The sequence below is a fragment of the Triturus cristatus genome, chromosome 4_1, assembly GCF_964204655.1.
Source record: "Triturus cristatus chromosome 4_1, aTriCri1.1, whole genome shotgun sequence".
Lineage (NCBI taxonomy): Eukaryota > Metazoa > Chordata > Amphibia > Caudata > Salamandridae > Triturus > Triturus cristatus.
This window is the reverse complement of record NC_140585.1, coordinates 292,958,143-292,986,068: the sequence shown is the minus strand read 5'-3', so window position 1 is coordinate 292,986,068 and position 27,926 is coordinate 292,958,143. Positions and strand designations below refer to the sequence as shown.

The following is a 27,926-nucleotide window of genomic DNA, read 5'->3' as shown; positions in this document are numbered from 1 at the left end:
AGGGACAAAATGCACAGCCTTGCGTATGATTGCATTCATAATAAATGACAGATGGATGAAGCTGTCTACGGTATCAGATATTGCAGCCGCATTTGCAACATTCTGCCCCTCATTGTATCTGGCACACACGCGATCCTTGTGGGAAGTATCTGCATCACTTATCAAAGGTCTCCCTCAACCACAGTTGTACTCAAACGACAGACAGAGGCTTGAGCAACCGCTGATGCCAGAGGGACTCAGTCTTGGTCCTAAAGATATGAACTCCAGTAAAACTCCAGACCCGAATGGATACCCTGTAGAATACTGTAGCACTTTATGTAGATTCTGATACCTCCCCTTGTAGCTATATACAAAGAGACGATTCCTAATGGCCACATTACCCTAGCTAAAGACCTGTACCGTTATGTAAATCGGGCCAAGCCCCCCAAATTTGTGCATCTTATCAACCAATCTCTCTCATCAACACAGAGCTCAAGATTTACGCTAAGGTCCTGGCTAACACACTACTACAACTGCTGCTACATCTGGTCCACCCGGCCAATGCGGGCTTATGCCACACCATAGCACCAGACACTGTATCCGCAGAGGCCAGGTGGCACTGGCAATGCTCTCCGACCCGCATGATCATACTGCCTTAATGCTTATTGATTTAGAAAAGGTCTTTGACTCAGTTGACTGGTCTTTCATGAAGGGAATACTAACAAAAATGGGCTTTGAACCCAGGTTCCAGTCGTATGTCCGGGTCCCGTATTCACACCCACATACACAAGTCCTGGTCAGTGCTACCCTTTCAGCTCTGTTCTCAATTGGCCAGGGCACAAAACAGGGTTGTTCATTGCCCCCCCTTTTTTTTTGCTTTGTCCATATAGCCCTTAGTGGTCTGGGTAAGGTGTGATGCTGCGATCTGATGATTTATCTGTGAACTGGTGATGGAAGACGGCATAATGCTTTATGCAGACGATATCCTCCTATTTCTCTCCCAGCTCTCCTTCATATACTTACTCTTTATGGGGAGGCGCCCGGCCCTCTGGATAATTGGTCTAAATCCCTCCTAGTCCCCCTTCACGGTGGCCGTAGCGTTGTGGATTGGTAACCACGTCTGCCGGTCTGCAAACTTAGGGGTGTTCATAGCCCCTAGAACCTAACCTACCCTGGAATCTAAATCTGGACCCTTTAATGATTAAATTGACAACACCCATTGCCGCATAGGCCACACTTCCTCTTAATGTGCTCAGCAGAATAGCACAAGTAAAAATTATAATACTACCCTGAATACTCTACACCATCCAGAACGTTCCATTGCCAATTCTCGGTCTTGGTTCTAAAAATTGTTTACTAAAATGTGTTCCTTCTTGTGGCTGATCTGACTGTCTAGAGTGACTTTTGGAAATATGTCTATCACTATACGATAGAGGGGATGGGTATGTCAGATGTTCCCCTGTCTTATTGGGCGTTGCAGCTACTGATAGTGAACAATTGAATGAGTGGCAGATAGCAGGACCCTGCATTTCGTCTAGAAGTTTCAAAGGTGGGATACGACAATATATAAGGTCGGCTTTACAAAAACCCTATCCCTTAATCCCTTCCAGACGTCACTAAGGTTGCTCTCTGGTCATGGGGAGCTACACTGAAATGGGTTGGCTGGTAATCATCATCACCCTTGAGACTCCTCTATGGAAAGACAATTGGCTGCACCACACGGCAGCACATAAAGGCTTCGAGAAATAGGAATTTATTGCTATCTCTACGGTGGGGGATGTTTGGAAGAGCTTGGATTTAAAATCCTTCCAAGACCTCCAGTCTGAGTATTCTTCACACAAATCTTAATTCTATCACTACCTACAACTATGGCGTACTCTTCAATCAGGAGAGCTTTGATGACGCTGCAGATGAATCTACTTGTAGCAAGGATCTTTATGGGCCCCATGGGTCAGGGAGGTATCTTCCCGATTTACAAAATGCTTGCAGGGCTCAAAAAATTCACTCGACCGCTCGCATTTGCGAGTCCGATTAATTCAGGACGAGCTATTTTTAGGTCCTACTTGCCCTTACTGGCGAGTAGGAATACAAACAGACACTTGACCTCTGCCTCTGAAAACAGGGGAAATGTGACAAGATAGCAAGGCATCTTTATTGCTCACAAAGTAAATGAGCAATAAAAATGCTTTTAAATCTTGTTAACATGTCACATTTGCTCAGCTTTCAGATTAGATGTCAAGTGCAATTCAGTTGGGTCGAGGAGATTTTGTAGGTTAATAGACCTGCAGGTCTAGTGGATTTTTTATGATTTTTCGAGCCCTGGCTTGCCAATAATTTTCCAGCTCCTCTTACATCTCTTAGGTCATGTTGGGAAGTGTGGTTGGGACCCCTTGATGAGTCAGATTTAAGAAATCCCTGTAAGTCTTCCAGAGTACTGGTGATAACCTTCAGAATCTGACTTATACATTTTAAATACCTCCACATGGCCTAGGTTACACTTTTTAGGTGGTGGCAAGCCAACAAGCTGGCCGCACAGGCCTGTAATCTATGCCAGTGTATAGGAGACCTTTTATTTAATATAGTGTTGGAGTGTTCCCTTCATTATGAAGTGTTGTTAGAAGGTGTTGCTATGCGGGCCCGGGTAATTAGGGAACTGGTGGAACCATCCCCAAGAATTGCCTTGTTGGGCATTGTGGAGGACTTTGGGAAATTAAGGGGAGACCGTACCCTTGTGGGTTTTGGGACAGTAATCACCAAAGAGACCATGCTAAACATTGGTGTTCTTCCTCCCCTCAAACCCTGGCGAGCTGGTAAACAGCAATGGACTGGTGCACCAAAGTAGAAGAACCTATCTACATGTGGAGAGGTTGTCCCCAGAAGCATAAGAATGTTTGGGACACATGGTGGCCATATTATGGTCTAGGCTAATGTATAAATGGATTCTTTTCAGTTATCTTATGGATGTGATGTTCATTTCTTATACTGGCAGATTGTTGATCCTGCTATTACAACTTAATCCAAAATGAATAATAAAATTACAGTATCTCTAGGGCACTGAATTAAAAATTCGAATAGACTATAAACCTTTGGTAGATTTTTTTTACCACCAAAGATGTGGGGAAGTTCACCTCCCGAGGATCTCCAAAAGGCAGTGTAGGTTACAGGAGGTGTGTTACCCACCATAGTACATTCCGGGAGCTAGGAACATCATAGATTGACTTTCAAGGTTACCTTTGGTGTCTGAGTATTTTGGTAAGAGAGAACATGACAGTGATTAAGTTGTTAGTGTTCTATGCAACTTTATAAAAGATAAAATAACGAGGGTCAGTGACTGGAGGCATCAGAAGGGAAAAAAAAACATTACTTAAGGTAACATCACTGAGGGCAAGAGGCTGGAGGCATCCAAATACACGAGAATCTTAAAAAAGCAGTGTAGCTTGTGAACAAAGGGTGTGCAGCCAGCTTGTTGATGTTGATGTGGAAGCTTATTACCACATTTCTTCTGAATTGCCTGTTGTCAGAGGATTCCCATGAAGACTAGATATCCTGGTTGTGTAGTGTAGTTCCTATCTTACCCATACAGGACCTGCGCGTTTGGATGACACAAAAACTGTAGGATTGGTGGCAGACTAACTCTGAGCAACCCCATCGAGTATGTTAGCCTGTTTGCATTAGCTATCTCACAGTGCCACTATAATCTCCTTTTTTCGGGGAGAGAATAGTTTCTGGCAACCTTAGAACATGACAACCCTGATCCCCCCCCGGATCATGGAAACAATGTACTACCTTTCGCTCAGTTACTCGTGCTCACTTACTTTGTCTCAGAGAGTTGCACAGAAGAAACAGTTGGGCGTGTTACAATAAGAATTTATTGCACAGTTGTTCTTCTAGTGTAACATATATGTGCTGGGACAACCGTTAGACAGTAGCAGAGATATATGAACAGCAGTACAGTGAATATAAAAGGATACCATTTTGCAAAAGTCATGAACACATACATGGATATAAAATGCATGAGAAAAGAAAGCGTGCATACTCCTACGATGCCTATCTAGATGCACCTAAGTGTACCTAGCATGTGAGTAGGTGTAAAGCCAAGAATCCCTCTAGGTTTAGTCGAACCTCGTTACCTGAAGCAAGAGAGTGTAGGACCCTGTGCTGGTCTCGAGTTGGATACCCCGCAAGGGATGTTTAGACCGCAGTCAGCTGGAGCGCCTGCATGCAGGAGCCTCAGCGTCTCGGGTCAGTGTGTCGGCCTGGAAGTCTTGGATCCCTCTAACTAATACTAGCAAGAGGTGCTGTATTTGTACAGAAAACTATCTATGGTTCCTTTGTCCCTTGTTTCTTGTATTAGCCATTGTTGGGTTTGAGAATGACGTATGGGATGAACCTTGTACGTAGATATTATGCAGGTGGATGTAGCCCCAGCCTGGTTTCCAAGAACCCTTATGAATATTCATTCATACTGTGTCAGTCTAGAGATGAAGTCATAGAACGCCATTGTTCAGGGAAACCCTCCTTCTGTCCCAGGACTAGAACTAGGTAAAGGTTCAATCCTAAAAAGCTTGTTACTGTGTAGTGTAGGGGAGATGATGTAGGTGAAAGGGTATGATGTTACTCGGGCCTATATTAGGGTACCTATATGAAACATAACATCCACTCTTCTTCTGAATAGTCAACAATAATAAAATGCTAGCAAACTACACATTTTTACTAGATAGCAGCGCATAAAATTATCAGTGAGCCACATAAAAACATTTTTAAAACATTAAAATATTTTTTTTTTAAACAGTTTAAGGGGAAAAAATCCTCTGAAAATTAGTTTTGGATTTGTTAATTTAAATAAAAGTCCTAGATGAGTTTGTTTATATAAGTCGAACTACAAGCTTTTAGAAGGCCATGCTTTTCTAGCGAAAGTGTCAATTTTAGGAAATGTTCCAATTTTAGTTGAATTTGAAACTAAAAGGAAAATCCAAATTTTTTCCCAGCACACAATGAGCCAATTATAGATTAAGTGTCCTGGCTGGGAGATGCAACATCGTTGCTTGCTGCCGCAGAGGACAGACCTTGTAACACCTCTCATAGTAAGTCAATGGAGCTCAGATGACATTCAGCATTGCCAATAGCTGGTGTAGAGGCAGCAGGGGCTGTAGTTGATACCTGGGTGCTAGTGGTGGAAGTGCTAGTGGAAGAGCTGATGCTCTACCCAGTTGTAGCAAAAGGCACCTGCGGGTTCTCAAGGAATGCAGCCATCAGGATAGGAATACGCTGGGGACATTGCCGAGCATGGGACCTCAAGGGTTCCATCCTGGTGTTTAAGCCCGCAGGCGTGTCCGTTGCGAGTGTCAAACAGAGCTCAAAACACGCGTTTTTCTCCGCAAAACAGTCATCGAAGAACAGATTAGATGCAGTCCATCCAGACTGGTTTAAACGATAGGAACCAAGAGGCGCTTAGTTCCCGTAGGTGAGGTGTGCCCAGATGTTGTACCATGCGTTCACGGTATTTCTGCTCCAGGAGAGCTTTTGCCATCTCGTTGGTGATTGGGCCGTCCATTGCGTAGCAGATAAATCACAATCAGGATTTCAGCTACTGAGAGCAGGATCAGAGGTAGACCTCCAAAAATACTTCCAAATACGGAGTGTATAAAATTTGGGATAACTCTGAGGATCGTCTGAAAGGTGCTTAGAAATCCTGCCCCTATGAATGAATGAATGAAAGGACATTTGTAGAGCGCATGGCTATCCGGAAGTGTCCCAGCGCTAAGGAATTGATCAGGGACCAGGAGACGCAGTTAAGTAAATAGCAGAGTCTTTAGTTTTTTACGAAAAGCTAGATGATTAGCAATTGTCCGAAGTTGGAGTGGCAGTGAATTCCAAAGCTTGGAGGCATTGTAGGAAAACCGTCTCCCTCTGCTTCTAGTCTTTTGTATTCTGGGAACTTTTACCAGATGGAGATTGTCGGACCTTAGTACCCTAGTGGCTTTATAGCGACTAATAAGGGATGTGTTGATGGGAGCGCCTGTCCCATGTAATATTTTGTGCACAATGCACAGAAACTTGAATTTGATACGATCCCGCACGGGGAGCCAGTGAAGGGATTTAATTGAGGGCTTGGCTGATTGTCTGGATGAGGAGCCTGTAAGTATTCTAGCTGTGCAGTTCTGGACTAGTTGAAGGTTGGAAATGGCAGATGCCGGGGAGCCCAGATAAAGAGCATTTCCATAGTCCAGACGTGAGAGAATAAGGGACTGCACCATGACTTTCTTTGCTGAGGGGGGCAGAAGGGGAAGAACCTTGTGGGCTGTTCTCAGCAGTCCAAAACAGATGGCTGCAGTTTTCCTGGCCTGAACTCTGAAACTCAGGTCCTTATCGAGCCAAATGCCCAGGCTCTTGATCTCAGTCTTCGGAGAGGGAGGGGGACCCATAGCGGGGGGCCACATGAGATGTGGCTGGAAGCAGTGTGGATTCCCTAGTACCATGATCTCCGTTTTCCCCCCATTTAATTTGAGCTGGGATAGATCCATCCATTTGGAGATCTCTTCCAGGCAAGAGTGGAGTTTATTAGCATGGGGATCAAGAAGATTAAGAGCCACCACTAGTTGAGTATCATCCGCATAAGTTACTATACGGATGCCTGAGGGGGCTACAATGTCAGCCAGGAGTGACATATACACATTGAAAAGAGTCGGGCTAAGTGACGAGCCCTGGGGAACCCCGCTAGGTAGAGGCACCGGATGGGAAAGAATGTCTTCCTCAAGGACCTGAAAAGATCTTCCTTCAAGGAAGGAGCAAAGCCATTGTAAGGCGATGCCCGTGACACCAATTTTCTTCAAGCGCTGGAGGAGGGTTACATGATTTACGGTATCGAATGCCGCGCTTAGGTCCAGGAGAATAATAGCAGCGCATCCTCCTACATCGAGAATTTTCCTACATTCTTCAGTGACTGCTAGCAGGGCGGTTTCTGTGCTCTGATGGGGGCGGAAACCGGTTTGTGATGAATGAAGGAGATTGTTAGATTCAAGAAAATCGGAAAGGATGAGGTTGACAAATTTTTCAGCTATTTTGCTAATGGCAGGGAGAAGGGATATGGGTCGGTAATTACCCAAATCAGTGGGGTCAAGGCTAGGTTTCTTCAAAAGAGCTCTGACCATAGCACTTTTGCAATTCGGGGGAACCACTCCAGAACTGAGTGAGGAGTTAATCAGTTGGAGCATGATGGGGGCTAGTGTATCTATTGCCTGTTTCATAATATTCAGAGGGGCTGGGTCCTTAGGAGAGCCGCTTTTTATGGAAACTAAAAGGGCCGAAAGCTGTTCCCGCGACAGAGGAGGAAAGGACTCAAGAGAAGGGACGGTGTTAGGGAGGGGGCACATGCTAGGCATATTTTGCATTTCTGGGTCTATATCCTTTTGTGGAAGGGATTCAACGATTGTTTTAACCTTGTCGTAGAAGAAATGCGCCAATTTGTTGCAACATTGTCCAGTAGGGTCTGGCATGGTGCGCTGTGCCGGTAATTTCAGAAGTTTATTAATTATGGCAAAGGTTTCCCTTGATGAATTCTGAGCTGTAAGAATCCTGTCCTCGTAATAAGTGGACTGTGCTTTTTTAATCTCGGCTTTGTACTTGTGAATAATTGATCGGTATTCAATTTTGTTTGACAGGAGGAAATCTTTCCTCCATTGTCGTTCCTTTGTTTTACATTGTTGTTTGAGGATTCGAAGGTTTGGCGTGAACCAGGGTGAGTTATGCGAGCCTTCCGTTTGTTTGAGTTTGACTTTGGGGAGGACTGAGTCCAGTGATTGGTCTATCCAGTCCTGAAAGGCGTTGTTAGCCATGGTTGGACAGGGATTAAATTCAGGTCTGGTTTGTTCCAGCGCTTGGGTCCATTCCTCTAAGGGAAGTTTGGACCAGCGACGGCCTAGTTTCCAGGAGGGGGATAAAGGAGTTTTGTCGTTTTGTATAGTCCAGGTAAAGTCGATCAGCGAGTGATCTGTCCAAGAGAGAGGCAAGGGATCCGATCCCTGAAGGTTTCCTAAGCTGGAGAAAACCTGGTCTAAAAGGTGGCCTTTCACATGGGTGGTGCAGTTAATTCTGGGGGTAAGTTGAAGCATAGTGAAGTCCTTGGAGAGTTCGGTAGCGTTGGTGGCCGATTCTACATCAAAGTGAAGGTTGAAGTCTCCAAGTACGGTCAAATTGGGTGTGAAACTAATAAAATTGGACACTGCTTCTAAGATGGACTGGTGGAATGACCCTAATGGGCCCGGGGGACGGTAGACCAGAATACCGGAGAAAGAGGTACGAGGCGAGCATTCTATAATAAATTGAACGTTCTCACAGTTGGCGACTGGATTGCCGAGCAATCGGCAGGTGTAGGTGTCTTTATGAATAATTGCTAGCCCCCCACCCCTTCCCGTTGACCGATCAGCTCTTTGAATGGTAAATCCTTGAGGGAGGGCTTGAATGATATCCGGTTCTGCACTGGAATTTAGCCACGTTTCGGTAAGAAATAGAGCATCTGGGTTGAGATCTGTTAGGAGCATTGAAATCTCCGTGGAGTGCTTTGGGAGTGATCTGCAATTTAATAATAGAAATCTAAAGTGGGCAGTGCCGGTAGAGGAATCGGCTGGAGTAATTGAAAGGGTGGATTTACATTTTGGGCAGTGTCTAAGAAATCTTTCCGGGGCGATAGAGTGTAAGCAGCGTATATCTGGGGCTATATTGAATTGTCTAAGCTGCAACGATGAGTAGTAGTGCTGCTCCGGTGGAGGAGAGACAGGGGTTCCGGCCCCGGGGCCCTGTTGGGCGCTGACGGGCGCAGACGGGCTTGCCTTGTGCGCGCCTTCGGCACGCCAGCGGCGCGCCCGCTGCACGCGTCCGCTGCGCGGTCGCGTCATCACACACATTTTAAGCTTCAAGGGGAAAAGGGAGGCGCCTAGGTCCAGCCACTAGTATGCTGACCTGGCGCTACTGTGATGCGGAAGTGAGGCAAGGAAGGGAACGCGCTCAGAGCATTGAACACAGCTCTGTTCCCCCCCACACAGTATTGTACACCTATGGTCTTAAATAGGTGTACAATACCACTCGTATCAGACATGTTGAAGATACGACCCACCATTTCTACGAAATGAAAGGGGCAGTTTGTACGTATAAGTGCCTGTATCTCGGTAGAGGTCCTTGCGACTTGAAGATCAAAGGTCTCTCGAGCGGAGGTTAGGGGTACAGTTTGCTGTGAAAGCATGGCTTTCAGTCTGCTCAAAGTATCAAATTATATAAAAAAAACATTCAACGAAGGCCATAACGGCACTTCCCTGACTGTACTTGTCGGGGGAAACAATACTTGCATACAGCAAGTAACTCTGGAGTTCACAGTGATCAGATAGGCAATGCCCGGAAGCATCCCACAGCAGCCTTGATCGTTCAGCATTAAGTATCTCCCATTCGAGAGCAGCTCAAATACCGGTGTAATCACGACAGCTGGAGTCACTTTTATGTGGCAAAACAAATTCGCTACTTAACCATTACATGCTCCGTGCAATGAAATATACTGGCACATGAGAGAATCGCTTAAAGCGTTCTTGCAGTTTGTACCACTTAGAAACACTTCTCGAACCCCACTCCGGCATCCAAATCTATATGGTAATTCCCAGGATTCCTTATTGTATTCCTTACCTATTTTTTCATATATGCCTGCCTGCCGTTGCTCAAGACAATATTGAAACTGAAAAGTAGTGACCGATAGTTATGTGGCCATGGATTAGCCATTCTGTAGATGGTGATTCCGCCACTGTAAATGGTAGTCTATCCAGTTTTATAATATGCAGCATTGTATATTTAGCTCCCCTTTGTACCATTTCTGCCTGTTTATCTGTTAGATTATATTCAGAAAACAGAGACGTACTGTTGATGAAACGCCAAGGCATATAGCCTGCCCGCAAAGTTTGCAGCGTCCAGCTCAATAACATAATAGAACGTAACTGAGATTGCCCGTTTCGTAATATGGCCATATCTTGTTCCAGTATGTCTATCGCCGAAGATACAATGTTGCCTAAAGAATATATCCTGGAGGTCAAAGCTGTTAACCCATTATCCACTACAGCTAGAGATTTCTCTAAGTTAATACGGTCTATTTCCCGTATTCTTTCTGCAGCCTCTTCTTGGGATATTTTCCAGATTTTATTGTAGGCAGCATAAATGCCAGCATATATGAAACGTTTGTGACGAGGTTTCCTGGGACCGTGTAAAAAATCCCTAAGATCCATGTCTTGTGCGAGTAAGGATAAGTGTTGTTTCACTTCTGTGAGTGTTGAGGTTTCTAGCCAATTAAGGCACAACTTCCCAACACTTTAGGATGTCACTACCCCTGGGTGGTCTCTTTGTACATATCATGGACCTTATAATAATATGAGGTCGGGTCAGTGGTGTTAAACACTGAAAAATATGACAATTTCTGTGCAAATGTTTGCGAACTACTTTTTGGTGGTGTAGAGCAATGTTCCCACTGGTGGTACTCAAAAACATTTCTAGGTGAAGTAGAATTGTGCAAGAAATGATGACCATAATGTTGGTAACAGTACAAAGTGTCATAATATAGTACATAGTCTGAAGTACCTTCTAACATTTCAGTGTTCGGAAATGCGGCGGTTTTCTCTAAATCAGACAACATGTTATTAACAGTTTCAGTGTTCCAATCATCATAAAATGTACTGGAGGTAATGATATCACTTAATGAACTTTTAAATACATGAGAAATTTTTTTAAGTTCGGTCGGGCCGAATATGTCAAAATCAACCTTCAGTCCAGTATAGGAACTACTGTAATGTTCACTGATGACTAGTCTCTTTGTTCACGATGTGATGACTGATGTGGCTTCAGAATCAGGTTAACCTTTTCGCTGTAGAGCTTTGTTGAAGGTATCTTCCATTAATAAGCATGCTAAACGTTATAACTAAGCCTAGCCAACAAAAAGAAACAGTATCCCAGTAATTACCCAGAGTCTTTGGAAGGAAGTGCAGAAAGTTCTTTATCCGTTGCTTGTGTGATTGTTGGGCTGGCGTCGTTTCCGGTTCACTTGGATCCAAAGATTATGTACCAAAGTTCATGAAGTAGCCAGAAGCAGTTCGATCAATTGTTGGAATTGCATCGGGATTTGTTAAAATCGCATTTTGCTCTCGTCGAGGCATGTTGACATAGACGTCTGTATTTGGTCTAATAGCAACCTGGTTGTTATTTTGAGTTTGATTTTGAAGTTGAACTTCAGGTTCAAGAGGAAGTACAGGAGGCTCTTCAAATGTGATGAGTCTTTCTGTTTGAACTTCTTGGATTGTAGCTAGAGGAGGGCGTCTGCTACCTTGGAGTCCACGAGGCCTACTGCTTAGTATTGGCCACATAGTGTGGTTTGATTAAGTCGATTGAGACAAATCTTTTCTCCTTTTTCCCGGCAAGAGGTGGCAAAAGTACAGTTCTTGTTCCTTGAACTGCTAGGACAGATACAGGCTTTCTGTAGGATGGATTCTTTTTTGTCCGCTATTTTCTTTCTTACCAGATCCCTGACTTTTGGTATCCAGACAGGTCTTGTCGTGACTGCCTTGACTTCCCCAGTGGTGGTCTGTTTTTTGTGGACGTTACTTTGTTGTGTCCTGGATTCTTTTAGATCCTGTAAAACAGCCAAACGATGATGGATATCAAATGGTTTCTCATCCGCCACTGCGCCTTCACAATCAAGAGCAGGTACTCACATTTTCATCCCAAATAGGACCTCGTATGGAGTGACACACCCTAGAAAACTTCTTGGCTGGTTGTTGAGGGCTCTCTGTACCCCATACAAGTGATTGACCCAACTACCGCCCTTGCCTAATACCCTAGCTGTTAAAGATTGCTTTAAGTCCCGGTTTTCCCCCTCCACAACTGTATTTCCCGCAGGATAGTACAGAGAGGAGTACCACAGTGCTACGCCCATACTTTCCATGGCCTCATTGTAAGCCCGATAGCTAAACACCAGGCCACGGTCAGAATGTAACGTGCCAACTGCGTATGTCCCTATAAAGGCTTGCAATCTTTGATAACAGTTCGAGCGTTAGCCGAGCGCTGAGGCCAGACCCAAAGGAATCTTGAGCATAAATCCACTGCCAACAAGATATACTTGAAAGCCCCGTCAGATTGTATGGGGTCCAAATACACACATGCGAGAGGTTTTTCTGATTTTAATAATGGTGTCTGTGCCGGGCGTGTTATGGTGGATCCTTTCATCTGCTGACAGATGTCACATTTCAAGACATAGTCTTTAGTTTGCTTTATTAGACCTGGCCACAAAAGGCGATGTTTCAATAACGAAATAGTCGCTGTAACGCCTGTGTGCGCAGAGCCCAAACCCTTGTGTGCTGAAACAATCAAACCTTGTCTGCGATCCATATTTGGTATTACTCTATCCCCCACTCCAGGAATCTGAGCATATGGAATGTTGCTTGCATCTCATTTGTAGGAGTACTTGAGTGGAAATTTCTTTGGTACTACTGTCCTGCCTTTGCGCGAAGCAATGACCGCAACCATAATCTTACCGTCAATCCTCGTTTTTGAACGAGCAAATTACAGCAACGGAAGCTGTGCGTACAGCCCCCTTCACGGCTTCAATAGCCAATGAATTCCCTTCAACTTGAACGCCATCACGCTGATGACTCAGTGTATGAATCACATGAGCCCTCGATAGTTCGTTTTTCAACTCCACTACCTGTTCCAATAGCATTTTATGCTTAATTGTGCCACCTTTTGCAGCTTTGAACCCGTTTTGCTTTCAATTATATAAATATTCATTGTACGATTGCACACAGTAAAAGGAATCACACACGATTAGTGTGGGAAATTCGTGATCCGTATTCACTAGTGCCAGTATTAATGCTTTTAACTCTGCCAACTGCCGTGCCATCTCCTAGATATTGCGTTTTGGTGCAACTTGGATGGAACTTCCCATCCCGCATGAGACCTTTAACGATAGCACATGCTGCGCTGTATTGTTGCTTACTACCTACGGCCAGTTGAGCAGATCCGTCAGTGTAAATGATATAGTCACACTGATCGAGAGGCATGATTTCATTTGGTAGAGCAGTGGTTCCCAAACTGGGGTCCACGGACCCCCAGGGGTCCGTGACACATTCCCAGGGGGGTCCGCAGGCAGCAGTTTTAAAAGCAATGCAAAGTTCCTTGTATAAACAGCAGTTTTTGGGCAGCAATAAAAGGGTCAAGATAACTCCAGTGATTAATGTACCTGCTGCAGAGAGATAGGGGGTTTGTCCAGTGGCAGCTTTGAGTCATCTCAGGAAGCCCAGATGGTTAATATGCCTGCTGCAAAAAATGTCTACCACGCATTTAAAAAAAAAAACAGTATTTTGTTTTGTGCATAGCTCAGTCAGTTCCTGATTTTGCTACAGAGACTCTTTTGTTATTATGCAGTTCACAAGTTCCGATCGCTTTTAGCACAGTGAGCTATGAACTGACATCAAAGAGCAGCAAGCAAACTGCATGGTACAAGTTAGTAGTTATGCTTTTTCCCAGTCTTTCATTAACCCGATGCTGCTAAAAAGGTTTGCTTGGGTAGAAATGAATCCTTATTATTAAAGTCAATGCTAACCCCTGCGTTATGTTCTGAATCCTGAGTTTGTGCTCTCCAGACCAGTATGGACGACTTGTGAATCCTACACATTGTAGTCCCCTTTGCCTTATGTAACATTTTCTAGTCACTGATTTACAGACGTATGATTCATTGTCTCTGTATGTGTGTGATGTAAAGTGCTCTGACACCCTACAGTGGTATGAAAGGTGCTATAAAACAAATTAAATACATGTGACAGTGGGGCTTTGGAGAGATGAGAGGCACTGTTGGAGGGTAGTAGTGAGGGAATCAATGAAGATTGACAAAAGATTGTTGTATGCTGGTGCATAGTAAGGTCATTATTTCAATTCAATATATAATGACAAATGTGTTGTAAAATGCACAATTTCCCCCCAAATTTTCTTGGGGGAGAGGCCTCCAATGCCCCCTTTGTAGTGGTCAGACTCACTTGCTGCACTTGGTGCGCACTGTATAGGGACTAGTCTGCCAACATTTGCCAGAGCAGCTTTAAGTTTCCAGTCCAGCCTTGGCAGGAGCAGGAGCCCCAGGCTGTGAAATAAAACCAAACAATGGAAAGTTAGTCGCGAGATGCAGCACCAACCTTCCCATTAGGATTTTTCTATTTTTGCAAATATTTTAATATAAAAATACTAAAATCTTTAGTAATTTAAGTCTAGTCTTTGTTTGATGCGCACACGTGTGTGTTTCTTTTTTCTTCTTCGAATTAGTTTTAATGTTTGACATTTAAATCATACAAATTGCCTGGGGGTCCCCGGCTGCCAGTAGTGACTCAATGGGGGTCCTCAGGAGTGAAAAGTTTGGGAACCACTGTGGTAGAGGATATTCTTGTTCGTATTGCAGGAATGCTTGTGTTTTTAAACTTGGATAAAAGCTGTATTTAACGTCCGTTGCAGTAAGAGAATTAGCCACTTGTATCCATCTTGGATGTAAAGCTTTTGCATTTGGAATGCTAGCCTTTGTAACAGCTTCTAAAGCCGGTATCGGGGTTACGACAATTATGCGTTTCCTGAGCCAGTGCTCTTTCTGTTGCTACAGCAGTCTGAAATGCTGTCAGGATTTTCTCTGTTGAATGGAATGCATTTCTGTGTTTGTGTACAGGTGTGATTTGTATGCGATTGGAACTGTTTCGCTTTCATTAAAGGTTAAGTAGATGTACCCACATTGACCCGCTCTTAAACGGATAACCAAGTGGGGTACATTTCCGCATGTTTGTAAGTGTTTGCAAGCTATCATGTCTTCCTGTAGTGAACGTAGGATGTTTGTGTGCTCCTGTGTCCAATGTGTAACTGAAAAGTTAGGTTTTATTAAATCGTAGAAAGGTTTTACGCTTTTTGTGTAATCCAAAATGTATGTTCTGCCGAAATTTAGGAATCCTAGTATTGATTGTAGATTTTTTAATTTTTTTGGAGGTTGGAGCAGCGCCCACTTTTCTAAAACGTTAGCTGCCAGACTTTGCCCTTCACTTGGCAGCTCATATCCCAAAAATAGGACATTGAGGCTTGGCTTTTTTTTATTTTTTAAAGTTAAATTCGTAGCCCTCAGAGGCGAATCCCATAATAACGGTGCTCACCCTGGTCAAGTGCCTCTCTAAGTCATCGTCCATCAGATAAATATCATCCACATAGGACAATGCTGCCTCATCAAATTTTTGGAGTAACTCAGTTACCCTTGCTGAAAATAAACCGGGGCTGTTCTTATACCCCTGAGGGAGACGACAAAATTGTTGCTGGTACCCCAACGCTGAGAATGCGGTCAAATACCTGCTTTCAGGCACTTTATTGTGACAAAAAAAATCCATTGAGATATCAAGTGTTGTTTTGTATTTTTTCCGCACAATGTTATTCATTAATGCGGCACTGTGTGCAAAATGTCTTAGTGCAAGTGTTTAACTGTCTGTAATTTAAAACTAGACGATATGTATTGTCCGGTTTTGATACGGGAAACAAGGGATTGTTCATTGGTGAGGTGCATGTTTCAATGACCCCTTAATATTCAAGTTGATCTGAGATCTCCCTGACCTGTTTTTTAGCTTCTTGCTTTATTGGATATTGCCTTTGAACATTTGGTGAAACTTTTAACGAGATCACGTGGTGGGTTGAATTCTCATCTCATCCGGCATGATTTTTGTATAATGCTGGAGCTTGAGCTACTGCCCTCTCCTGTGCTTTTTTTTTTGTAAACAGATTTTTATTGGTTTTTCAAGGTGACATCATAGGAAAAACAGCCCAGAGGTCACAATAGATGAGCAAGCGGTGCAATTAAAGTCCAGTGCAGGTATCCAACCCTGCTCATTGTCATAAGGTCCTTCTTCCCCTCCCAGCGTCGGGCCTCCCATCGGGTAGGCAACAGATACATCCTCCCGCCATTCCACCTCCCCTCCCTATGTCTAGCCTTATGTAAATATCACAGAGCACCTCCTCAGAGTGGTCATCCCAGCAGGATTCCTCATGTGAATGCCACCCTCTGCCCCGCCTCCCCTCCCCTCTCCCCCAACTCCCTAAAAAAACACCCACCACCCTCCCACCCCCTCAGGCATGCCGCTTCCTCAATACTGTCCGCTCCTGTGCATATGTGTGTTTAAGATGAATGGGAACGAGGTCGGAGAAGGCTGGAAAAATTATATTTTCTCCCCTAGGGCACTCCATAACGAATGCTGGCGGCCAATCTTGTTCAGCTAACAGGATGTCATAACCAGATGACAGGTTCTTCTAAAAGAGACCTTTTATTTTTCTGGGCTTGTCCCCCTCCATCCGGAGTGTTATTTCATGTAACTTATGTGGGACACTCACCCTTTTATCTGGTGTTTCCACCGTGTTGTAATCATTCAAGTCTGCTGTCATCAGAAATGCCTTCAGGTTCTGGCAAGCTATTGTTACTTCTGCCACACTGTCTAGCATCGCCTGAGCCCATTCCCCGTTCAGAAGTTGTGCCCTCAGAATTCTGGGCATGTCTGATTTTCAGACAAGCAACCTTCTTCTTTTTAAACTGAGGTTTTTATTATGGCTTCTCTTCTTTTTTGGATGTATAGTTTTGAGCGTGCTGCTTGTCTCTGGACTTTGTACACTCTTCTTTGTGTTCTGACCGTCCTTCTCTCTCTGAGTTTTTCGATGAACCCTGAAAGGAACGAGAGGAATGTGTATCCGTATCCTGATGCCTGCCAGGTTTCCTAATGTTATCCCTATTTCTAAGGTTGTACCTCTTTTCAGAGTGCTCCTGTGGAGGAGACCTACCTTGTGATTGAGAGGGGAGCCTACCCTGTTCACCGCTCGTCAGAAACATCTTGGTTAGGTGGGGGGCTATTTTGCAAGTTTGTACAGTTCAATGGGCAAGCCATTGGGGCCCATCGACTTACCGGATTGTAGGTCTCTTATTGCCCGTTCAAGTTCTGTAGTGGTAAGTTCACTATCTAGTGTCTCAAGTTTGTCGGTATTGGCATATCTGATAACAAGGACTTCGACTCTTTCTCCGTGTAAGCCACATGGGACATATAAATTAGTTTAAAGTGGTCAGCAAACTCCTCTGCGATTGCCTTGGGGGTCTTTGATCTGCCTATCTGAACCATCTGTTAGTTCGACTACCAGTCTCTTAGTTTGCTCTCTGCGGTCCAGCCAAGCTAATAATTTCCCCGCTTTATCCCCTGCTTCTTAGATTTTACAGAGCGCGGCTCTATGTTGGACCTGTGCCGCATCCGTTGATAGTTCTTTATAGTCTTTAATCTTCAGTTTCAGTAGGTGTTCGCCCTCCTTCGAACCCTCCGTTCCAGACCCTTTTTCCAACTCAAGACTATCAGATTCCAACCTGGTTAGTTGTGTGTTTTTCTCTTTCCGGCTTTCCGCGATCAGAGAGATCGCCTGATCCCTGGCTACAGTTTTAAATGCTTCCCAGAGTGTCAGGGAGGAGTCTACAGAGCCCTCATTTTCTTGAAAGTACTGATCAACCGTCATTTAGTTTTAATTGCGGGTTTCTTCAAATACCAAGGAATCATTGGAGCAATTCTCCCTGCCTGTGTTTCGCCGACCCCTAGTAAGGTCCAGATTGGAGAGTGATCCAATATACCCCTCGCCAGGTGGTGCACTTCTTTCACTTGCCCCATCTGACCTGCAGGCACTATAATATAATCAGTTCTCGAGAGTGAGTTGTGGGCTCTGGAGCGAAAAGTAAGCTGTCTCTCAGCAGGGTTCAGTGTGCGCCAGGCATCAGTCAATCCCATGGCACCCAGGAAGTCATGAATTTATGTATGCAAGGGGGGCACCTCCCTCGGGGGAAACTGTCAAGCTGGCCCGAGACTATCGAATTAAAGTCCCCATCTATCACGAGCCTCCCATCCGGAAAGGCAAGAAGGAGATCTCCCAAATCCTTAAAGGCCAGGGCATGGAGGCCCAGCGGAATATATATGGATGGTAGTGTTAGTGTTTTACCCTCCCAGGTCCCTATGACTGCTGCATATCTTCCCTGTTTGACGGTCCCGATCCGACCATGGACATCAGGAAATTTTTCCTTATAAGTATTCCATCTCTCCTGGAGCCAGTGCTGAACGCTGAGTGAGCTATTAGCTTATATCCCCATCGTGTCAAGGCCAGTTATGTGTTTCCTACCAAGTATGTCTCCTGTTGGAGGACAACATCCGGAGCGTGTCGTTTTATATCCTGAAGTACTATCCCCCTTTTGAGCTTGTCACCTAAACAATTTACATTCCAGGACAATAGTTTACTTCCCTTTTCATTTAACATGCTCACTTCCAACTGCGTCTAAGAACCCTGGCGATCTATTCAGTCGGAAAAAGGTGGAGCACATCGTCCTCCATGTGTGTAAACCCTACATAGTGGGGGACGCCTGCCTGTCATCATGCGATGGTGTGTTAACGTGGTGGACCCATTTCTGCTCTGAGTTGCTGTCATCTAACCTACTCCGTAAACAAAACAAACTTCCCCCAACCCCCCTCCCTGCTTCCCTGCATTCTGGGTTTAAAGCTGCCCCAATCCCCAACTATGCAGAGCGCCTGTCACCCCATTGAAAACTAATATAAGAGTGACAGGATTGTCTGCTGTGCACCCGTGCCCGCCGTTACTGTGCCATAGATAATAACATACTTTTGCAATAATTATTGGTCAGAACTGAATGTCACTTAGCCGATAGTTCATATGTTCTGTAGCTATCGCCATTCATTGCATCTGATCAAGTTCTTTGACCCTGTATGCACCATCGCTGAGTCACTAGTGTTCGTTCAGGGTTATTCTCCTTCCGGATCCTTGACGTCAGGTGGTGGTTTTTGTGGTTCCTCTAATCCATTGTGCCGTTTAGGGGATTTCTCCCTTCTTGATTGAGTACCATTTCTATTGACAGGTCTCCACCCATCGATCCATTCTTGCGCCAACTCAGGGGTGTCGAAGAATCATATTTTGCCTCTGCCTCCACCCGAAGTTTGGCAGGAAACAACATTGAATATTTCAGGCCCTTTTCTCTAAGTTGAGCTTTGGCGCCTTGTAACGAGCGTCTCAGTTTTTGTACATTCACCATGTAATCAGGGTAGAAGGTCACAACGCTATTTTCGACCTTAGTCGGTGGAGCCGTACGGGCAGTTTGCAGGATTACATCTTGGTCTCTAAAGATGAATAGTCTCGCTAGTAATGGTCAAGTGGGAGCTTCCGGTATTAGCCTTCTTCCCGGGACTCAATGCGCCCTCTCTGCCGAGAAAAAACTGGAAAGATACTTGGGCTGGAGATTTTTGGTGATTAGGTCTTCAACGAATAGGTCCAGGGTGAGTCCCTCCGCCCTCTCCAGTATCCCAATAATTCTGATGTTATTTCGGCATGACCTGCATTCATAGTCGCCGAGCTTACTTTCCAGCGACTTGCGTACTTCCTGCAGCTGCTTGATCTGTTATTGCATTGTTTTGGAGTCTCGGTTAAGGGCAGCTGCAGCCACTTCCATCTTTTTGACCCGGTCATTCATTTTATGGAGATCGACACGGATGAGCGTGATTTCAGTCGTTATTGTGTCCATTCTATTCTCGAGTGTTGTGCGCACTCCAGTGATTTCCTCCATGATGTCTTTCAGCGAGGGGTCTTCTGTCTCCTGTTGTAGTCCCTGCCTCGCATCTGGCCCCAGCTGTCCTTCCAAGCTCGAATTTTTGGACATAGCATAGCGATCGAGCTTGGTTTGGTGACTGTTTTTGGTGCCTTTATTTCCGGACATTGTTAGATGCTACCCCAGAGGAAGGGGGCAAGAGAGAATAGCCTTGTCTTCCCACTCAGCACCTCGGTCCCCCAGGCTACCTGCCTATGGAGTGCAATCACGGCGTGTCCCACGCTGCCTTTCGGGGTTCACCCAGGGGGTGGGAGGGCCAGCTATTGTTGCGAGACTGCAGTGAGCTTCCGTACCTTCTCTGATGTCTATGTACCGGAGGCTGCATCAAGAAGGTCCCCTTCCGGTCCAACGGAGGGGGAAGGATCAGTTCTCGTGCAGGGGGGTGCCTTCCAGGGCAGCTGCACCATCCCAGGAGTATATTTGCAGCTCAAATGGGTTCAATTTTACCTCCCAATATGTAACCGCCAAAGTTACCGCTTCTAGTGCCAGGCCTGGGGAAGGAGGAGAAGGAGGATCAGAGCAGGGCTGGTGTCCTATGTGCCCCCACCACTTGTTGTATGCAGATCTCTACGGACCCCCGCAGGTCACCACTCTACTCTCCACAGTGAAGGCTGGAGAGGAGTTGTAACCGGAGAGTAGGCGTTCGGGTGTCCCTTACTGCTCTGAAGCACTATTGCTCTGTCCCACCTCACCTCCGACTCTCGTCCTCCGTCTGCTTCACGCAGCTGCTCCCATCCAGGTACGGAGTGCCTCCATTGTGTCAGATGAAGGGTTAATTATGAAATAATCAAGCAGAGGGCCTTTGGTGCGATAGTCCCTGGTCGCGGCCCGTGCTTATCAATCACCTGGCATCTCGCCCTTAACTACCGGACCCCCTCACCTTGTACGAGGGCTTCAGTTGGCAGTGGGCTGCTCCTGTGCTTCATCCAGCATAGTGTGCACTTAGGCATAGCTGGCAAACTGTCAATTGCTTCCCCACCGCGCACTACGGCCTTGTCGGGAACGCACTCCGCACCTCCTGCAGTCGACTGTCTAGCACGGATGGGAGGCCGCCGATTCCTTTGCCAGGTCCCCAGACGTTGGGCCCGGCAATTGGATCGTTTTGAGGCTGAGAGAGTGTTCGATTGTCCCCTGACCGTCGAACACCCGGATTCGGACCACTTCCACACGGCCCGTCTGAGCACGCAGCCCGCAGCTTGCCGATGAGTCTGGGCCCCGATGTGGAACGCAGTGTTCTGAGCACTCTAAGATGTTGGGATCAGCCTCGCCCACCTCTCCAGCTGCTTGGTATCTGATGCTGCTCTGTTATGTGGCAAGAACGGATCTGTTAGGCGGATTAATTAACGGCGAACATTGGGGACTTGCGGAGCTGCGCTAGTTCACGTCCATCTTTGTCGATGCGTGGCCACGGCCCCCCCCCCCCCCCGGTGCTGTGGGTCTTGATAGGAAACTAGCCCTGATCATGTGTGAGGATGTGCTTGGTTGAAGGTGATATGCTTCGGATCAAGCTTCCAGGAGTCTGTCAGAAAGATGTACCATTTTCCTTCTCCCAAGAGAGTTGAGCATGTTAAGGATACTGTGGTTAAGTTGGAAGATGGAATATGTTGGAACAAGGAGGAATTGTTGTTTCTGCTAAGCAACTGGTGTGTAGAAGGAATGTTCCAGCCGAACAGCTGCTTTGAAGATCAAGGTGCTGTAATCGTTCTAGGTCTGCCGGGAGTCTCGAGGAGGAGGGATCTTCCTTGGAGCGCCATGAAGAGGAAATATGTTCCACTTTACAAGTTCAACAAATACTTGTTGTAAATTATCTTCTAATAAGTACTTATTTTTTGTGGTGTAGATATTCTCTACTGTGACATATCTACCTGTTTGTGTATTGAAGTAAAGTATGCGTCTATTTAGTTTTATGCTTGTGTTGTTTGGGGACCGATGTTTGAGTCTTGTGGATTAATTTTATCTTACTCCATTTTATTGAACTAGAATGTAAATGGTTAAATGCTTGTACATGTAATGCTTTGATTTGACCTAGGGTAGGGTCAGTTTCTTCTGGCCCTTTCCCTGCCAGTTGTACTTGGAATAAAAGTTTACCTTCATGGCGGTTACCTTGTCCTTTTACAGGCATGCGTACGTCCACCCTGAGGAGGCTCTTGGCACTGTTGCCAATTAATAGATAGTATCCTCCTTTTGTTACAGGTTTGGACTTCCATTGAATCTTGTCACTCAGTACTGGTGTTCACTTGAATGGAGGAACTTACTACATCATGGATCAGAAGCTACATCTATTTACGTTATGTTGTTTTCTGAAGTTAGTGCCCTCTGGTATGTTCATCATTCTTAATATTAACCTGTTAACTTAATGTGGTTCATGTATTCCATTTAATTGTCATTTCTTTTGTTCTTTAGATGGGCTGTGTGTGACTCAGTACAGTATAATCTCTGCCAGGCCTGGTGACACTGTAATCTTGCCCTGCAAGTTTAATGTCTTCCAAAGCGATTTTAATATTAGTTCCGTGGTTTGGCAGAAGACAACTCTGGAGGTTATTGCTAGTGTAGATTTGGGCAATAATCCAGATAACGGAGAGATAGTCCATGATAACAAGTACAAAAACAGGACTCGGATTCATCAAGACTGGCTACTTACCGGACATCCAAACCTGACTCTCTACAATGTTTCAACGGCCGACCTGGGGAACTACACCTGCTATATCAATACCAACAGCTGGGCACACCGTTGTGCCGATGTTCATATCACACTCAGTAAGTAATCCGCATGAGTGTACTCAGGAGCCTGAATTTTAAAATAAGAGTCACAATGCTCAATCTATCACTCTTCTTCTTTTCTGATTACTTGAGCTTCATTTTCTGTCTCTAACCACACTTCCATTCCTATTTTTGCCCCTAAAGATATTCCTGAACTCAATATTGCTCATCCAATTCTTTTCTATAAAGAAAAGGTTTCTTGTGCCACTCTTCCGCGTGTCTGTTTAGGCTGGTATGGGCTTTTTCTCAAATCTGAAAATCATTTTTATTTTTGAAAGATTCTTGATTTAATAATGAATTTATGATGCACTCACACATGCATGAAAACCTGGCCTAATTCTCTTAATACAGTATTCTTGTGCCAACACTCTTTACTTGCAATAGGAAAATAGCAGGTTACCAATGTGGACTTGTGGGCAGGGCGGACCGGAATAACAGGCAGGGAGGCCGAATATAGTGAGCAATGTCTGTGCTTTAATCAACAGGGGAACAGATGTACAGAGTCAAAAACAGGACGGGACGGTTGACGTGGCTCGTGGCTCGTGACCCGGTTCGGTGTGGTGGAGGCGAGATCGAGTCCGGCTTCTCCTTTGCAGCTGGTGATCCCCTCGATATGGTACTGGGGCTCCACGGAGGCTTGAAACAAAGGAGAGAAGCGTTAGGGCTATTAGTCCGAGCGACACCGTCGGAATACTTCCACCGACACCCGAGAGTGAGGGATTACGAAAGGGTGAAGTGAGGACGGGACGGACAGGGGAGGTGGAAAAGGCAAGTAAGAGAGGGGAGGGGATAGAGGTGCCAGGTGCCAGGTGCTGGGGCAGTGATCGGGATTTATACAGTGCTCGTGAAAAAGGGGGATAAGTATACTGTGTCTTAGTGCGCGTGTCTCCTATGTTATTTACAGTTCTATATTTACAACTCTAACTACAAAAGGGCCACGGAGAAAGGTGACGTGTACTCACGTGCCCCGCGCGCAACTCTCGTCCGAGTTGCGGCCGCTCTCCAGCCTCCTCCTGAGGATGCCACCAGTCCTCCGTCCAGACGTCCTCGTCCTCTTCCTTGTTTCGGTCCAGCCGTGCTGCGCCGCTCTCTGTCGGGGGTTCATCGCTCTCCGTTGTCTCCTGCCACGAGTCGGTTGCTCCGAACGACGCTCCGTCGTCCTCGGGGCTTTTTCTACCTTCCGGCTTGTTGTCTGGCTGGCCTCTTCCGGGGTCAGGGGCAGGTGCTTCCGGGTCGCTCGAGGTCGTCCAGTTTCTGCGTCCGGGATGGCTGGCGAGTGTTTCCGGTTCACCAAGTCCAGGAGTCGGTACCTGCAGGGGACGAGAAAGAGAGGGTGTCCTGGGTGACCGGGACGTTAATCGGTCGAGCGCGGGGGACAGGATCCCCGCGCCCGGACACCGCTGTAGTGAGGTAGTTGTCGCCTCCGTTCTACAACCAAGCAGAATGATTTTTTGCCTAGCCTTGTGAAGGTGAGTTTCAATTCTATTAAGGACTCGGAGGCGTGGATTATGCTTTTCTTTCTTTGCTTTACTATGTATTCAGAAAAACACAGCAGCCATTTTTACAACATTTAAACCACTCTTCTCATGAACACCAGAAAAAAGAGAAATATATAACACACTATTAGTCCTTCCTTCATGTCCATAACCATGTATCCATGCAGTCCTTTGTTACTGTCTGACCCACCTCTTTCTTCGCACGAAACACGGCATCTATCAAACTTCATGCGTTTTGTTTAGATCCATCATTTCCTGCAACAAAATATTATATCAGTCTCCAGTCTCAAACTCCTGGAATACCAAATCATGACAATCAAAAACAGTGATCGTCCATTACTTAAGCCTATATGACAACAAGCAATGCAATCTAAAGATAAACACAATGTTCAGACAACGAACTCTTTGAAAGTATAATCATTTTACTTACTAGATAACGGGGAGGGTCCGCATCTTAATTGCTCTCTGGGTGGGATAATCCATGCCTCCATGTCCTTAATAGAATTGAAACTTACCTTCAAATGACTAGGCAAATTTTCATTCTTTGTCGGCTCAGATTATGCTAGTTCAAAGCTTATTTACTACCAAATGAGCTTCATCGATTATTGGTTTAAAGTAAAACGTTTTGAAAGTTGAATCTGAGGACCAGTCTGCTGAATGCAAGATGTCCTTCAAACGTGCTCCTAGGGAGAACACCTTTGAAGACATTGCTCCCCTGGCTGAGTGAGCACCAAACACTGAAGTGTTAATACCAGCTTCTTGCATTGCCCAAAGAACCCAACAAGCTATTGTGGGAGAAAATACCTCCTTGAATGGCTTTCTTAATGCAATCAATAGCTGTCTTTCTTCTTGAAGACAGGATTCTGATGTATGCTTTGAGGCATTGTACCACGCACAACTTAGGGGACTCGGTGAAAGCTGGAAAAGAAATTGTATGCATGTTGCATGTTAGACTTGGTACATCTACTGACAGTAAAAACCACTCATCCCTGTGAAAGCACTCTCACTGTTTTATCAAAAACACGCACATCTGAGACCCGTCTACACGATACGAGGTAGAGTAACATCGTCAATTTGGCCGAGAGGTCTCTGCGAGATAGAAACTGATGCAGTTGCCAGGACAGAAAGAGGTTCAACCCCAAATTCAGATCCCAAAGCACAGAATATAGCGGTTTGGGTGGAAGAGAGAGTCGCATGCCCCGAAGAAGCTTGCAAAGAGGTGTTCGCTCGCCGGCGCACCATCAATGGGAAATAGCTGATCGGACTGCATTAATTGTGGCTACTGCAATCCTTCCTCTGCCAAATTGGGGATAAAATTCAGCACTTGTACTACATCTGCGACCATGGGATCCACACACCGTAGCAGACACCAACGTACCTATTGAAGCAAGGAAGAGCGGTAACATTTCGTTGTGCTGTCTGCCCCCGCTCTAGAAAGGAGGAATTCAGCGTGTCGCGAAGTTCTGGGAGTGACCAGCGTAGCCTGTAATCCTCCATGCCATCAACAGCAAGGAACCTTTCAACATCAGATGATGAGGGGTTAGATCTGGAATCATTAAAATCTGAGGAAACAGTGGGAGTTGCATTAATCCCAAGAAAGTTCCAAAAGTACTGCAAACCATACTTGGGATCGCTAGATTGGTGTTATCAGGACCACCTCCGCTCCTTGCCTGCACACCTGAGCAGCTGCTCAAGTGATCATCGTGAATGGGGGGGACACGTATCCCTTCTCCTGGCTCCAATAGTGGAGAAACTTATCCGACGCTTCTGCTTGGTGGAGTGGCCTCCAGCTGTAGAAGTGCAGTAACTGGTGGTCAAGGTGGGATGCAAACAGGTCGATTGAGAACGGGCTCCATTGCGAATGCAGATCCGAAAGACCTGAGGGTCCAGCTTCCATGCACTTGAGTCCCGAGGATGCCGGGAATGCAGAGTCCGCCACCTGATTGGCTTGGCCTGGGAGGTATTGCACAGTCACTGAGATCTGGTTCTCCAGACAGAAGTTCCAAAAGTTATTTACCATGTCTGCCAGTGCTTGTGACCTGGTACCTCCCAAATGGTTGATATATCTCACCGCTAAGACATTGTCCATCTGCAGGTTGATGCACAATTGAATCCGATCTTTGGTCCAACACTGGACAGCGAATGGCCCTGCCAGGAGTTCGAGACAGTTTATGTGTTAATTTTGCACTTGTTTTGACCAACTTCCTTCAGTGGAGAAGTCCCCACAGCGAGCGCCCCAGCCTAATCTGCTGGCATCTGATTTGATTGCGCAATTGTGAATGGAACTCAAAATTGCTCTCCCTTTCCAAGTCTCCATATGGGTAAGTCACCAGGCAATTTCTTCTCTCGCCTCATCTGTTAATGGCACTGTTGAGAATACATCAGGCCCTTCCACAAGTGGTGGAGGTGGAGGATAAGAGTCCTACTAAGCAGGTGATCTATCGGAGCGACGTGTGAGTTTTGGCTAACGTCTGCCTCAGCTCATGACATATTTTCGCCATCTTCCAAGAAGGAAGGGTCAGAGTCCACAAATTGGAATCTACCACGATTCCCAAGAAGACAACCTGTTGAAAAGGGATCAGAAGCGACTTTCTCTCATTTATGACAAAACCGAGGCACAGTAGGAGATTGACGGCAGACTGAAGCTGTGACACAAGCCTCCTTGGACCCTGGGCCATGAGGAGCATGTTGTCTAAATACACAATCAGGCATACACCCTGTGCCCTGAGAATCTTAACGCCGGTTTTCGGACCTTTGTGAAGCACCACGGTGGCGACGAAAGGCCAAATCTGAGGGTGAACTCGAATATCTGCGAGCACCACCTGAACTGAAGGAACCGATGATGAAAAGGAAACATAGATATGGACATGTGTTCATCCTTCAGATCCAACCGTGCCATACAATCCGAGGGCAGCAGCACGTCCCAGAGATGAATCCCCTCAATTTTGAAGTGGCAATAAACCAGCCATTCGTTGAAGTTCCTGAGGTTGAAAGCTAGTCTTCGTCCCCCATTGGTCTCGTCGAGCAGAAAAATGTGGCTCAGGAACCTGACGGGGTGTTCCATTGACTGGCATATTGACCCCTTCTGAAGAAGGACTGATACCTCATCGTCTATCAAGGCATCGTCGTGATTGGAAAACAAATGTGGGGTGAACGGTAGGTCTGTCGGGGTTGCCGTAGAATTTGATCTGAAAAACTTGTACAGTTTGTAAGACTCATACATCCGAGGTGAGAGAGGCCAACGCTGAAAGAAACCTTGCCAAATGTACATCTGTACTTGCGCCGAGGGAATAGCACTTACCGTTGGCAGCATTAGCGTTGGCTTGACCTCTGTAACCACCTCTCCCCCGGAACCTCTGTCCTCTGGTTGGGTAGAAGGTGTTGAAACACGTTGCCTTAATACTGACCACCCCCTGAGCCTTGTCCTTTTTGGGGAGGAGAATAGGATAGTCGCCCGGTCATGTGGCCCCTACCACGACCGGCCCGTTCAAAAACCCGTGGGGTAAACACTCTCTTAATGTTTGACTGCGCCTTATCGAGCGACGTGAAGGTTACTACGAATTTTCCTAGTTCCTGCATGAACGGGTCTCCAAAGAGACCCCCTTGGGCGACTGCACCCACTTCTGAAGAGGCTAGGTCTCCCAACTTGGGGTCAACCTTAATAAGCAGGGAGCGGCGACGGTCCATTGAAAGGGCACAGTTGGCGTACCCCATAAGAGTTATCTTACGTTACGCCCACTTGGACAGGACGTCAGGCGAAATAACAGACCTGGACACCTATGCCTCCTCTGCCATGTCCAGAATTTTGGTCATAGGGTCTATAGTGTGGAGGGGTTTGTTCTGGCACGATCGCCAGGACTTTTCAATGTCCTTCTTGGGGTCCTTGATAAATGTTGTCAAAATGGTGACCATCTTTGGGTCAATATCAAGGGTCGCAGCCACCTTTCCCTCCAGAGAAAGGTGGGGGCACTCAGCCCAGA

General features: G+C 45.9%; 1 protein-coding gene across 5 annotated transcripts in view; it reads left to right on the top strand.

Annotated features, from left to right (window-relative positions):
• LOC146854315 (uncharacterized) overlaps positions 1–27,926 on the top strand; it is a 186,194-nt gene that overhangs the window by 74,906 nt on the left and 83,362 nt on the right. For all 5 annotated transcript variants that reach the window (XR_014981211.1, XM_085652118.1, XM_085652115.1 and 2 more), the window contains 2 exons: positions 21,884–22,009; positions 22,094–22,447. Coding sequence is in view for 4 of the 5 variants with exons in the window: in XM_085652118.1 (XP_085508244.1) it covers positions 21,952–22,009; positions 22,094–22,447 (412 nt within the window). In the remaining variant the exon portion in view is untranslated. The remainder of the gene's footprint in view (positions 1–21,883; positions 22,010–22,093; positions 22,448–27,926) is intronic.